Here is a 12,824-nt window from a genome sequence, read left to right on the forward strand (position 1 = left end):
GTCAAAAAAGAAGAGAGGGCAGAGGACTGGCTTGCCTCTTTCAATGGGCAATGAGCCACCCCTTTGGGGACTCCAACTCAATAATGTGCTGTCTAACAACCACAAAAAATGTTATCTTTGAGGTAATTAAATATGAGTCATTGAAAGGAATCTGTCAAGCGCAGGCCCTATTCCTGCTTATAAAGGAGTTCAACTATTGGAGACTCCATACCACACTTTAATTTCCCTTCAGAGCCCAAATAGTCATGTCCTTGAAAAACCAAGTGCATTCAGCCTACTCAACAGAGAGCACAGTACCTACAGCCACGCTTCATCTCTCCTGCTCGACCCCTCTCGTCCTCTCTCTCTTTCCTCCACTGATCTACAGCGTCTCTTCAGTTCCTTTCTGTAGACACACACCAGGGTGGGGCAGCCCCAGAAGCCCCAGATGTCCTGTCCTAGGGACCTGCTCTGCACAGTCCTCCTCCCACTTGGATGTAGGGTAAGGAAGGAACATGTCCTCCAAGATTCAAGGGGAATGAGTGAAACTGATTCCAGGCTTCCTCACCCAGGGCCACTCCTTGAGAAACAACGGGCTCAGAGCCAGCTCTGGAGGAGTGCAAGACAAATGAACACATAATGAATGAAGAAATACAGGATAACTTACCTCCTAAGAATCCCTCTGCCATCCATGTATTTGCCTATCACAGAGCCAGATCTCTGTTTCCAGTTTGCCTTGGAAGCAGCTGTGTTTGCCTTGGCTGCCTTATCTTTCTGCAGAAACACAGAATGCCCTCAGATCCATGCCTGCTGATATGTCCCAATATTTGAGCAGAAAGGGCTCAACTTTCCCACCTCACAGGTCAGGCTCTAAACAAATTTCTGAAGGAAGACGCAATGTTCACATGCTCCCTGTTAACATTCACCCACTCTTTCCTTTTGTTATTGTCTCTTGCCAGGATCCCTCCATCTCCCACCCCAAAATCTAAGGGAATGAATCTATACACAGTTTAGAGCCTGGGGTCCACCTTGTTACCCTTCACAGGAGTACTAACAGTTTGCAAGATGACAATAAGAAGAGATAATGTGGAATGCATAGGAAAATATTTACGCGTGGAAATGTCTGTGCATCTTTAAATCACACTCATCTGTGTGCCTCTAACTCTTTACTTCCAAAGCCCCAGGAATGAGAAAGGGACTGGCCCAGAGGATCGATTAGCCCAGCGCCCTCGTGGGGGAGGGGAGGAGTCAGGGCTTGCAACCCTGTTGGCAATTCTCCCCAGCAAATGTCTTCCAGAACATGAGGGGGAGTTAGATCACAAGGAAGAATCACTCATCAACCATCCCCACGATTTCCAGTGATTCTTAATGAGAGAAGGAGGGGCTGCAGTGCTCCCAGGGTCCCTGAAGGTATGGCTATAATGATTCCAAATTAATCTTTAATTATTATTCAGCATGAACGTGATTTTATCCCTCTTTTTTCTATTCCCCGCTAGGGGTTGTTAATTCCATTCCCTTTTCAAAGCAAAATGAGTTTGGCAGGTGGAGGGACGTGAGGTCAAAGGATTAGGGGGACATTTGGTTGGAAGTTTCATAATAAATTCAGTGTTACTTCTAAAATAATTATAACCATTATCATCCTCAAACAAACATGTGTAGGCTTAAGCCTTGCTCGAATAGTACACAGAGGTAGGCGGTAGAGAAGTTTGCTGCCAGTCAGTGACAGAAAAGATACAGTGGTGTAACCAGGTTCCCCAGGGATTTGCAGTTATAAACCAGGTCGGACCTAATTCACTGCAAACCGGCTGCCTTGTGCTGACCACATTTAGGCCACTGTCCAGCTAAGGGCCCACAGCATATGACCCTCCTCTTTCCAAGAGTTTTTTTTTTCCCTCAAAAGTATCTATAATATGGAAAAAAGGATAGGCATTCCCTTTCCTCATGTGATAGTTGGGGTCATGGTTCAAGGAAATTAATGACTTGCCCAGGGACATACGAGAAATTCATGGTGTGATAAATCCTGATCATTAGAACATTGCATCAATGAATTCTTCCCTCTTTTTCCTTCCCTTCAGAGCATCCAATGACTCCTATCTAAAGGGGAAGATGAGTAGGAGAACACGGAATCCTGGATTTTGTTTAATGTGGCTCAAAATGATGACCTGTAAATAAATATAGGATTCTGTGCTATTAGGGAAAGTGTGTACTGTAGAGCTCAGGTCTGGAGGGGCAGGGTCCCCACAGGATAAAAAATGGGTACTTAAAATCAGCTATGTTAATAGTCAAATGTACATTTTTAATTTGTTCCATGATTGTGGAAAAATGCAAATTTCATCAAATGATAAAAATTTTAATGAAGGAAAAAAAAACTTGTGAGTGTTTTGGTTAAAAGTGATCATGACATTTCAACTGCACCGCCTCCTGGATGGAGCTACCATGTCCATGTCCAAGAAATCTGTGACCCTCCCAAGCATCGTAGTCTCTTCATGCCAAGAAGAAAGTGTGTTACTTCACGGAAAACTAACACACTGCTACTCAGAAGGCCCCCTCGAATTTTTTATTATTTTCAAAAAATCCATGCCATTTTCTGCTTCTACAGAAAGGGTGAGCCAGACTGCAAGGACATTCTTGGGCCTGTCCCAGCATGGTCTCTGGCGGCCAGGGGACCCAAACCCCCTCGGGAAAGGGAACACAGGGCAATTACCTGAAAACAGATGTCCCGTTCATCCCGAAGGTGCTTGTTCCTTTCCCTGCAAACAGAAAAGGGGAATCTATTCAGACACGGTATTTGCAGTCGAGAAATCCAAGAGCAGCCACTTTGCCAGTGAGAGGAGTGCAGAGAAAGGCTTTATGTGGAAGGCCCAGGGAGCGCGTGGAATCTCTTTCCTAAGCGGGGGGTGATGGAGGGTAGTTTGTGTGTAAATCAGTTGGAGGCAGGGGTGGGGGGACATAGAATGACTGTGACACCCACCGCCCTTCAGGATCATGCACTGGTCTGTCCTGCCACTAGGGGGAGCCTCCCCCAGAGGGTGACCAGCAGTTCCAGCTGCACCTGTGAGCTTGCTATTGGGCGCGTTCTCTCTCTCAACCATTCATTTCATGCATGCATGCAGTACTCCCACAAATGTCCCCTGAGCACCCACTACATGCTAAGTGAAGTCCTAGCTCTCAAGGTTCACACAAATAGATAAAAGAAAAAGTTTCTGTCCTTGGGGAATTGGTGTTTTAGTGCAGGGTTCATTGCTCTCAAGAAAGATAAAGCAGGGACGTGGAATAAAGAGTACCAGGGGTGCAGTGGTATTTCAGGAGGCCGGTCAGGGAGGGGCATCTGTGCAGAGGCTTGCAGGAGCGGAGGGGCACTATGCCAGCAGTTGAGGGAAGAGCAGCACAGGCAGTGGAGACAGCAAAGGCTAAGCCTGGAGTCAGGCTCAAACAGGGGTGTGCAAGGAACACAGAGGAGGGCATCAGAGTGCTCAGAGGAGAGCCGCTAGGAAATGAAGTCAGAGGGGCACCCGGGTGGCTCAGTCTGTTGAGCGTCTGACTCTTAATCTCGGCTCAGGTCATGATCTCACAGTTTGTGGGTTCGAGCCCCACGTCAGGCTCTGTGCTGACAGTATGGAGCCTGCTTGAAATTCTCTCTCTCCCTCTCTCTCTCTGCCACTCCCCCCATGAAGATAAATAAATAAACATTTTTTTTAAAAAAGCAAATGAGGTCAGAGAAAGGTGAGGGGACAAATGGAGACCTGCTCATTCATAGTCTCGTGGGCCATTGTAGGAACTTGGGATTTTACTCCAGATGAGATATGAAGCCGTGGGGGTTGGGGGAGCAGCAGAGGAGTGTCCTGATCTGACTCAAGTTTTCAAAGGAGCCCTATAGATGCTGTGCTAAGAATACATTGCTGGAGACAAGGGTGGCACCCTGAGAACTGGCCACTCTTTCAAGCAACATGGAGGTCCCTGGTTCCCCTTTCAGTGCAATTGAGGCAGAAGGAGCCTGACTGGAGGGTCAAGAATGTGAGGAAAGGAAGTGGAGATGGAATGCAAGTGTAAACAATTCTTTTGAAAGGTTTTGAAAGCCATTAAAGAAATGCAAAGTAGCTGGATGCGTAAGTGGTGACAGGAGCTACTGGGTAAGAAATGCTATAGGACATTGGTTGGTCTCCCCAAAAGAGAAACAACCAGCCATGGAGGAGAGACAATACCCGCTGGACCAGCCCTTGAGGAAGGTCTCACTCTAGTGCACATTTGGGAGAGCCAGGCACATGGGGCGTTCAGCCACCACGACAGAGAAGGCAGGAGGTAGGCATGGATGGGCACAGGGGACATGCTCATGTGACAGTTCTGCCTGTCTCCATGATAGTAGCAAAGCCTGAGAATGGCAAAGGGAGAGTTTCCTTCCAGAAGGCCCCTCGCTCTATGCTGGCAGAGAGGTTAGCAGCCCTGCACCTGGGTGAGGACATGGGGGCCCCGGGAAGCCCCATCTCCATCAGGGAGTTCACTGTGGTGTTTCCTGCTTTGTGCAGTCATCTCCAGGCAGAAGCTTCGGCAGTCAAAGAGATGCTACACCCTCTAAATAAATGTCCACCTTAATTCACACTAATGCCCTGTCGTGATGGTCACTCATATATATATCATCTCACTGTCAAGAGAAGCCTGTGAGGCAGGCATGAGAAAACTAACATTCCATCTGGTTAAGTCAATTGCCCAAGGTCACACAAAGTAATAAGGGTAGTGCTGGGTCTTGACCCAGATCTGGCCCCAAAGTCCATGTTCCCAACTGAGTCCCCTGAAATTGTTTCCTTTTGCTGCTACTTGCCCCTAGGAGGGCAGTCCCTTCCTCACACTGTCATATCCCAGCCATTGCCATGATGGGGGCAGACCCCCATCCTCCCCCCCAACTTCCAACTTGATATCCCTTGCCTCGGCATTATCTCTGTCCTTAATTCCCATTTCCCCACTGCTGTCTGTCACTACCCGATGATTTCACTGTGGAGGAAAAATCTGCCATGGGGGCCTTCCTCGCTACGGATGGACTTTGACCTGCTGCAGAATCTAAGCTTGTATGCATGTGATAGCACAGAAAGACTTTGGGCATGTAATTCTGCACAAATGCCAGTCTCCATCAAAAAGACCCATGCGTTTGTAGAGATCTGCCTTGTCATTCTCCTCTGCTCATTCGCTTTGAATCTGTCCTTTTCTTCTAAGTACAACAGAAAAAAAGGGGAAAAATCAAAATTTGTCCTTGTACACCCTGTTCTCTTCTTTTCACTAAAGCCTTCTAAGATTCAAGACCTGCTCTCAAATGGATTAGAACTTGGTCATGTCAGAACCCCCTTCCATCTCCCCAGCCTTTGCAGTCCTGTTTGAATCATGTATTGAGGGAAGTAAATCTGAAATGCATTCAGTTCTGAGCACTTTTCAATTTGGTAGCATCACAGATGCCAGACACGGTGACCTCACCTTGCTTTCAAATAAAACAAAACAAGTCAGAGTGTACCTGATTTAAGACAAGTGGACTCTAAAAACCAGAACCTGGGGAGCCTGGGTGGCTCAGTCGGTTAAGCGGACGACTCTTGATTTTGGCTCAGGTCATGATCTCATGGTTTGTGAGTTCGAGCTCCACATTGGGCTCTGTGCGGACAGCATGGAGCCTGCTTGGGATTCCTCTCTCTCTCTCTCTCTTCCTCCAGCACTCTATCTCTCTCAAAATAAATGAATAAGCTTAAACAAAAATAAAAAGCAGAACCCAAAGTGCTCGTGCCCCATCACCATTCCCAAGAGGTGTTTGGCAGACAGAAGGTACTGTAACTTGGAAACCTCACATGCAAAAGTGAAAATCCCATCTTTCCACACGCAGGTTTTGTTTTGGGTTTGGTTTTGGCACATTCCAGACCAATGAGCTTTGAATTTACAGTAAGGTTTAGCAAGTGGAGGAAACTCCAAACTCCTTTGCTCTGTTTATGCTCTGTTTGTGACTCATTTGCTCATTCAACAGACATTAGGAGACTATGGCAGAATCAAGAGAATCAGCCAGATACAGATCTCAATTCTGACTCCCGAAGTGAGTGGCTGTGTCTCCTTTGGTAAATTGCCTCATTTCTCTGCTATCATTTTCCTTCTCTGTTAATTCCCCTATCAGGAACTGCCCTCCTTTCTTTAATTTTGTTGAAGATGAAAGGCCTACCAGGGGCACCTTGGTGGCTCAGCTGGTTGAGCGTCTTGACTTCGGCTTAGATCATGATCTCAAGTTCGTGGGTTTGAGCCCCACATGTGGAGCCTACTTGATTCTCTGTCTCCCTTTCTCTCTGCCTCTCCCCAGCTTGCGCTCTCTCTCCCTCAAAAATAAACATCAATTTTTTTTTAAAGAGAAAGGGATACTATATATCTTCCACTGGGTAGATGCTCAAGAAATTCAGTTCCGCTCCTACCTGAGCAAGTACCACATAAGGTGCTGTGGGAGATGCCACAAAGAATGAGGCAGAGCCTACCTGCACATGTACAAACTGGAGAGGGATGTGGGCGTGTGTGTGAATGGACCAAACATAATATGCTGGGGATCAGGGGAATGAGGGCACTCTCTCAGCAGCTGTGATCATCCAGAACGTAGGCAGGGAAGACTTTCAGCCTAGCTCTTCCAACCCAAGGAATGTGGGATATGCTCTCAGAACACATCTGGTGCTGACACACCTCAGGAGTTCCAGCTGTTTCAGAAGCCCCGACTTCTCACGCTGCAGACTCTCCGTCACACGGTACACTTCCCTGAAGAAGAGGCCAACACAGACTTATGAGCTTCTATAGCAGGGATTTAAGCCACCACGGTGTGAGGGGCTGTGTTGTAGTTGGATGTCCAGGGCACCCAGGACCAGCAGGTAGCACCCCACCCTGGGGTCTGAGGGATATGCCTCCCTCCCCTGATGAGCACCTGCTGTGTACAGGTGGTTACAGCTATGATCTCACTTCATCATCACAGACTCCCGATTTGGAAGGTGAGATTACCCCTCTTTTATAGACACAGACAGAGAACCAGTAACTCTCCCCATGTCCCATAGACAATCCACGGCTGAGTAGATTAGGACCCCCTACTCCCAAACCCATGAACAGGGCTTCATAATAATCACTTGGCCTTCCCAGGCTCCAGGTGACCCTGTCCTACCCAGAACCAATACTCTCCAGCCCAATCCTACAAGTGAGAGCAGAACTTGTATTTTTCCTGTAGCTGGTTTCGTTTGTTTCCAGGAGCTACAGAAGAATCCTTTCCCCTTCCCCATCCTCCCCTATAAGTCTCCAATCTGTTCTTAGATCTCTGTAATTTCCTCTGTTGGTCATTCATTTCTTTAACTTAGGAGTTCTCATCTCTAGCCATAAAGCAGAGATCAAATGTATCAATTATAATCAGATACTTAGATCACAGTGTGAACACGTCAATCATGTCAATCACCCTTTGAGTAAGGGGAGGGAGGAGCTGAGAGGTAGTGGAGGTGTCTGGAGACCAACTCAGATGGTGAGGTAGGAACTGCCTGGTTTGTTTGTCTGCATCTCTAAATGCAACCCAGTGCCCAGCATGAAGGTGTCGTCAACAAAAAGCAGTAAGAAACAGGGGGCCCTGGGTGGCTCAGTTGGTTAAGCGTCCAACTCTTCGTTTCAGCTCAGGTCATGATCTCACAGTTCGTGGGTTCAAGCCCTACATCAGGCTCCATACTGACAGCTTGGAGCCTGGAGCCTGCTTGGGATTCTCTGTCTCCCTCTCTCTCTGCCCCTCCCTCGCTTGTGCACTCTTCATATGCTCTCTTTCTTTCAAAATAAATACATAGACAACAACAACAACAACAAACGAATAGCAGTAAGAAACAAAAGGAGAGAGGGCAGAGAGATGGGGGAGGAAAGAAGGAGGCAGGGATAGAGGAAGGAAGAGAGGAAGGGAGGGGTGAGTCGGGGAGGTATTCAACACCACCCGGGGAAGAAAGAAAAAAAAGGAAAGCAGAATTGGGTGACACTGGAAAATAAGCCTTGCTGAACTTCGCAACTTTGCCTCCATCCTTCCCTCTGGGCTCTGCACTGTGCTTTTAGAAATGTTTAAATCACCCCTAAGGTTACTGCAAAAGGCCCAAAGTTCCACATTTCCAAACCACAGCATAGTTGCTAGTGTAGGGAGCATCTTATAGTCTCACAAAATGCGTCCATTTCCATAAGCTGTCCAGACTACCCCGATTGTGCACACACCGGGCTGGGCGGGGACAGTCACCCCTCTGCCGCACCCTCAATGTCATTACTGAGCTGGCGAAAACAGCACCTGCTTGCTCGGTCCATAAGGCTTGAGCCCACCTCACAATAGATTCCTTAAAAGGTATCTGTGTGGTTCTTCCCCCTTTATGGAATAATTATAAAGTCAATTTACAACAATAACAGACCGAATCAAATTCTAAGTTCACCTCAGACAATCCTAATTAAGCAATAAAACTTCTCTAGCTCCTGCAGAGATGCCAATTCCTAACACTTTATTACCAATTATATTTAATTTCAACTTGAGGGAAAACAATGTATTTCCCATTATCCAAACCGGGTCCCCAAATCCCCGTCTAGGATTCTGCTGTGATGAGCAGTATGTGAGCACAGCTGTTTGCTGCTGCGGTGCCCTGTGAGCCACAATGGCTTTGTGGATCCTCTGTCCCGGCCCTGGGTTCTGATTCTCAACCAGGAGCAGACAACTCTACCCCTGCTAAGGGAAATCACTCCCTGGACACCTGACATCTGTGTTCTCACAGAACATTTGATTTAGGAGCGATTCCTAAGAAATAAGGCATTCCAGGTCTTTGCACTGTAGACACAACAGAGTTGACTGCTGGAGACACACACACACACACACACACACACACACACACACACACATTACATATTGATGAAATATGTCTACCTATTTGTCTAATAAACATGCATCTATTTAGATACACACACATTGTCAGACTTTTTCTGTGTTCACAAAAAGGAAGGCATCTAACCTAGACATTCTAAAGGTCTGTACTTGGTACTATGTGGACTGAAAGAGAAAGAAATTACCATTTTTCATAGGAGTGACTGGTGACAGGTTTATGGCTGTCTTTAGGGAACTGCTGTTGGCTTTATTTTCTGGAGAGGGATGAGAGAGGGAGCATCTCCAAAATATATCGCCAAGTGAAAACACAGGCAAATGCAGAACAGTGTGTAAATGAAAAGTGTGTGTGTGTGCTTGTATATGCATAGAACACTCTGGAAGGATCCACAAGAAACCCTGAGGGGTGGCCTCTGGGTCTTTGCAGACCTCTTGCTGAGTATAGATCCTTTTGTGTCTCGTCATAAACTACCCACCCCAAATAAAAATTCATTAACAAAATAAACAGGTGCTGCTTTCCAGCTGACCTTCATCTTTGTTATCTCTCCTGCTTGATTGTTCTTTCTTTATCTTATTTTAAAATCAAGTTCTCCCTCCTTGAGCATCTTTGGAGAACAGAAAAATTAATTTTGCCCATTTAGAATTCTAGCTGATAAGTGACTAAGTCTTTTTATCTCCCAGTACCGTCCTCTCCTTTCCCAGCTGCTCTGGTGCAGCATCAGACAGCAAGACACTGTGAGTTGGGGGGGAAGCACATCATATGGGGAGAACTCGGCTCTGTCCCTGTTTTCTGGCACTAGCTAGCTGTGTGGCTTTGTGTCACTGCATCTCTCTGAGCCTCAAGTTCTTCATTTATAAAATGAAGAGGTGGATTAGAGCACTCATCTGCTATCAGTACTGCAGATCTGGGACTCTGTTCTACAGGGAACCAGCTAAGGCTCTCACTGCCCTCTCTCCTGACCTCCCCAGACAGGACACACTCTCCTGGGCTCCAGCATGCTTTCCAGCTGCATAAGGCATTGTGCGCTTTTCGAAAACAAGTCATGAAGTTCCTGAAATCATTTATCTCTTCCTCCTGACCCTCTTTTTCAGTTCCCAGCCTCCAGAGATTGTCTCTGGCTTGGTTAATTAAGATAAGACTTCAGAAAGATTTTAATCCTCATGCTGTGATTTGATACCCTGGCACTGGGTGCTTATTTCCATTTGCTGTTCTAATGCTGGTGCCTTCAGATGTTTGTTGTTTTAAAACTTGATTCAATTTTAAGAGCCTGAGTCCTTAATTCTGTTTGTAAAGTTAAATGCCTGTGCCTTGTTGGCCTGCTCTCAATGAGGAGGAACTGATTTTGCTCATTTACAATGAAATACACTGTCCTCCCCTGGTCACCCAAGAATTGGAGTGAAGGGGTTTGTCTTAAGTCAGCTGCTCAGAATACATTTTCTTTTTAACTGGAGAAATCTTGGGGCACCTGGGTGGCTCAGTCCATTAAGCATCCGACTTCGGCTCAGGTCATGATCTCACAGTTTGTGAGTTCGAGTCCCACGTTGGGCTCTGTGCTGACAGCTCAGAGCCTGGAGCCTGTTTCAGATTCTGTGTCTCCTCTCTCTGCCCCTACCCTGCTCATTCTCTGTCTCTGTCTCTCAAAAATAAATAAACATTAAAAAAAAATAAAATCAATCAATAAATAAAAAAACTAGAGAAGTCTTTTTAGGGTAAAACTCCACATGTAAACACATTTCCTTTCTTTCACCCTGGCAAATCAGTCCAAAACAGTACAGGACAGCACACACAGGACAGACAGCAGAACAATTTGATTTAGGCCAACGGACCCAAATTTTGCCATCATTCAGACGAAGTGAGGGCTTTCCCTTTTGAACAAGGACAGTTAACGTATGTAACACTCAGGCACTGGTAAGTAATACTGCCCTTTCCTCTGAAATCACACTGTTTAAATACCTGGCACAGGACCAGGCACACGTTACCTTCTGCAGAATGAATGAAGGGGATGAACAAATGCATGAATGAGTGATGAGTGAATGATGGCCAGTCCCATTCCTGAGTACATATTTTCTGGCCGGTTCATGATTCACTGTGTGGAGTCAGCAAGACGTGTCTAGCACGGAGTGTTGCGCTAGAGAGTTACTGAAAACCTCTGACTCTTAGCTTCCTCGTCCATAACTTAGAGTTGATAATAACAGTACCTGCCACATCAGGATGCTGTAAAGTTCATATGAAACAATGTCAAATTGTTGACATAGGTGAGATACGTTGAATGTACAACATGGTACCTGGGGCAGAGCCGTCTGCAATAAATTTTTGACAAATGAGTAAGTAAACAAATATAAATGTGTGAACAAATAAGTGGGATTCCTGTCCCTGGGCACGTCAAAGAGTGCATTTGTTCTCAGAACCTAACACTCCCAAGACGACTGCTGGCAGCTCCTCAGCCCCAGCCTGCAGACCCAGCTCTTGATTCTTCCTTACGTGTGCCTTCTGCCTAGCAGGCTGAGTCCACTGGCCGCACACCAACAGCAGGTCACTGGCAAACCAGGCCCTGAGAGATGTGGGGCTCACCACACTGTGTCCACACAGAGGGACACTGGTAGGAGAGAGTAGGCAGACTGCAGTGAAGATTCCAGGGTACTGTCATATACTCCATCAGATTAAATCTCAGAAGCCTACCTGCTTCACTCTCGTCCTGGGTCTCTAACCTATGACAGTCACGTGTGGTCTGTCCACACACTCAGCCTTTTCTCAGTGACCGCCCTGTATTTGTTGGGTGGATAACACATCTTTTGAATCACATGATACATTTCCCAAGAACAGGGTTGTAGATTTCCTGTCAATCCTAGATTCTGCTTGCTACAGTGCTGGTCTGCTTGATGGCCTCGGGATCCTAGAAGAGATTTCAGGGACCAAGGAGCCCCTGAGCCCCACGTTCTAGGCAAGGCGACAGGGTCTCCAAGGGAGGAGACGATGTCATGCTCACAGCAGAGGCAGGCAGGCAGCTGGACAGCAGGGACAGGAACCCACGAGGGCCAGACTCACATCTCCTTCTCCTGGTGGAGTTGGTGGGCCTCTTGCTGGAGGCTCTCCAGCTGTTTCCGGGCATCCTGCAGCTCCCGGGAGGTCCGCTCCAGCTCCCGGGCCAGCTCCTGGTTTGTGACTCTCAGCTTGGTGTTCTCAGCCTTGGTTTCATGCTCATCATTTTGCAGGGTGGTGCACTGGCCTTCCAGCTGGAAAGGAAGGTGGGGGAGCAGGAGGGAATGATGAACAACCCCCATCCCATCTGGCTCCGCCCCAGTCTCCCCTCACTTTCTCCACCTGTGGGCAGGAGCCCTCACTGCCAGCCCTCGCTGCCCTTGGGACTGGACAGGCTTTGTCCTGCTCCTTAAGTCACACAGATGCACTTTTGGAGGCAGGGAGGAATGGCCAGAGCACATCTCATCTCTCCCCTGTCTCCACAGGGCTACTGAACAGTCCAGAGGGAACAGCACCATTCACAAAGACTGCTGGGAAAGGGAGGTCAACAATCCATCTGTGTCCCCAATCCCGGTGACAATAATGATGCCATTAGCATCGCATCCATAGTCTTGAGAGCCAACCTAAATCCCTCTTGTCCTTTCAGCCAATTGTCCCCCTCGGCCCTGATGGACCTGGGAAGCAGCTAAGTGGCATTCTTCATAAAACTGTCCTTCCTAATTTTGAATTCTGACAGCAAATCTGTGTATCTCCTTTTCTTTGCTCCGCTAAATAAATCCATTCCTTTAATCTAGAGAAATGTTGTATGGTGGCCAGAAACCCTGGAAATTCTTAGGAAACAGCTAAAACAGGTCAGACCAAACACATACCTTTTTTTTTTCATGTCCCAAAAGGAACTAAAAAAACCTGCATTTGTATAACTGCAGCGTTTCTTGGCTGGTGATTCTGCTTTGCAAAGCTTCTAACCCTCTCACCAGAGGAGGAATCAAACCAAGGCAA

The 12,824-nt window shown here is 47.1% G+C and overlaps 1 protein-coding gene across 7 annotated transcripts in view; it reads right to left on the reverse strand.

Moving 5' to 3' along the window:
* The window catches only part of CRACR2A (calcium release activated channel regulator 2A), a 134,814-nt gene that overhangs the window by 28,150 nt on the left and 93,840 nt on the right, over nucleotides 1–12,824 (reverse strand). For 6 of the 7 annotated variants that reach the window (XM_047067401.1, XM_047067398.1, XM_047067394.1 and 3 more), the window contains 4 exons: nucleotides 11,892–12,079; nucleotides 6,667–6,738; nucleotides 2,684–2,729; nucleotides 647–753 (listed from right to left, as the gene is read on the reverse strand). In XM_047067401.1, coding sequence (XP_046923357.1) covers nucleotides 647–753; nucleotides 2,684–2,729; nucleotides 6,667–6,738; nucleotides 11,892–12,079 — 413 coding nt within the window. The remainder of the gene's footprint in view (nucleotides 1–646; nucleotides 754–2,683; nucleotides 2,730–6,666; nucleotides 6,739–11,891; nucleotides 12,080–12,824) is intronic. The other variant, XM_047067400.1, reaches the window with a different exon arrangement.

The sequence above is a fragment of the Lynx rufus genome, unplaced genomic scaffold (assembly GCF_022079265.1).
Source record: "Lynx rufus isolate CCGP_SWC_20201006 ecotype Redwood Valley unplaced genomic scaffold, mLynRuf1.p SCAF_7, whole genome shotgun sequence".
NCBI lineage: Eukaryota > Metazoa > Chordata > Mammalia > Carnivora > Felidae > Lynx > Lynx rufus.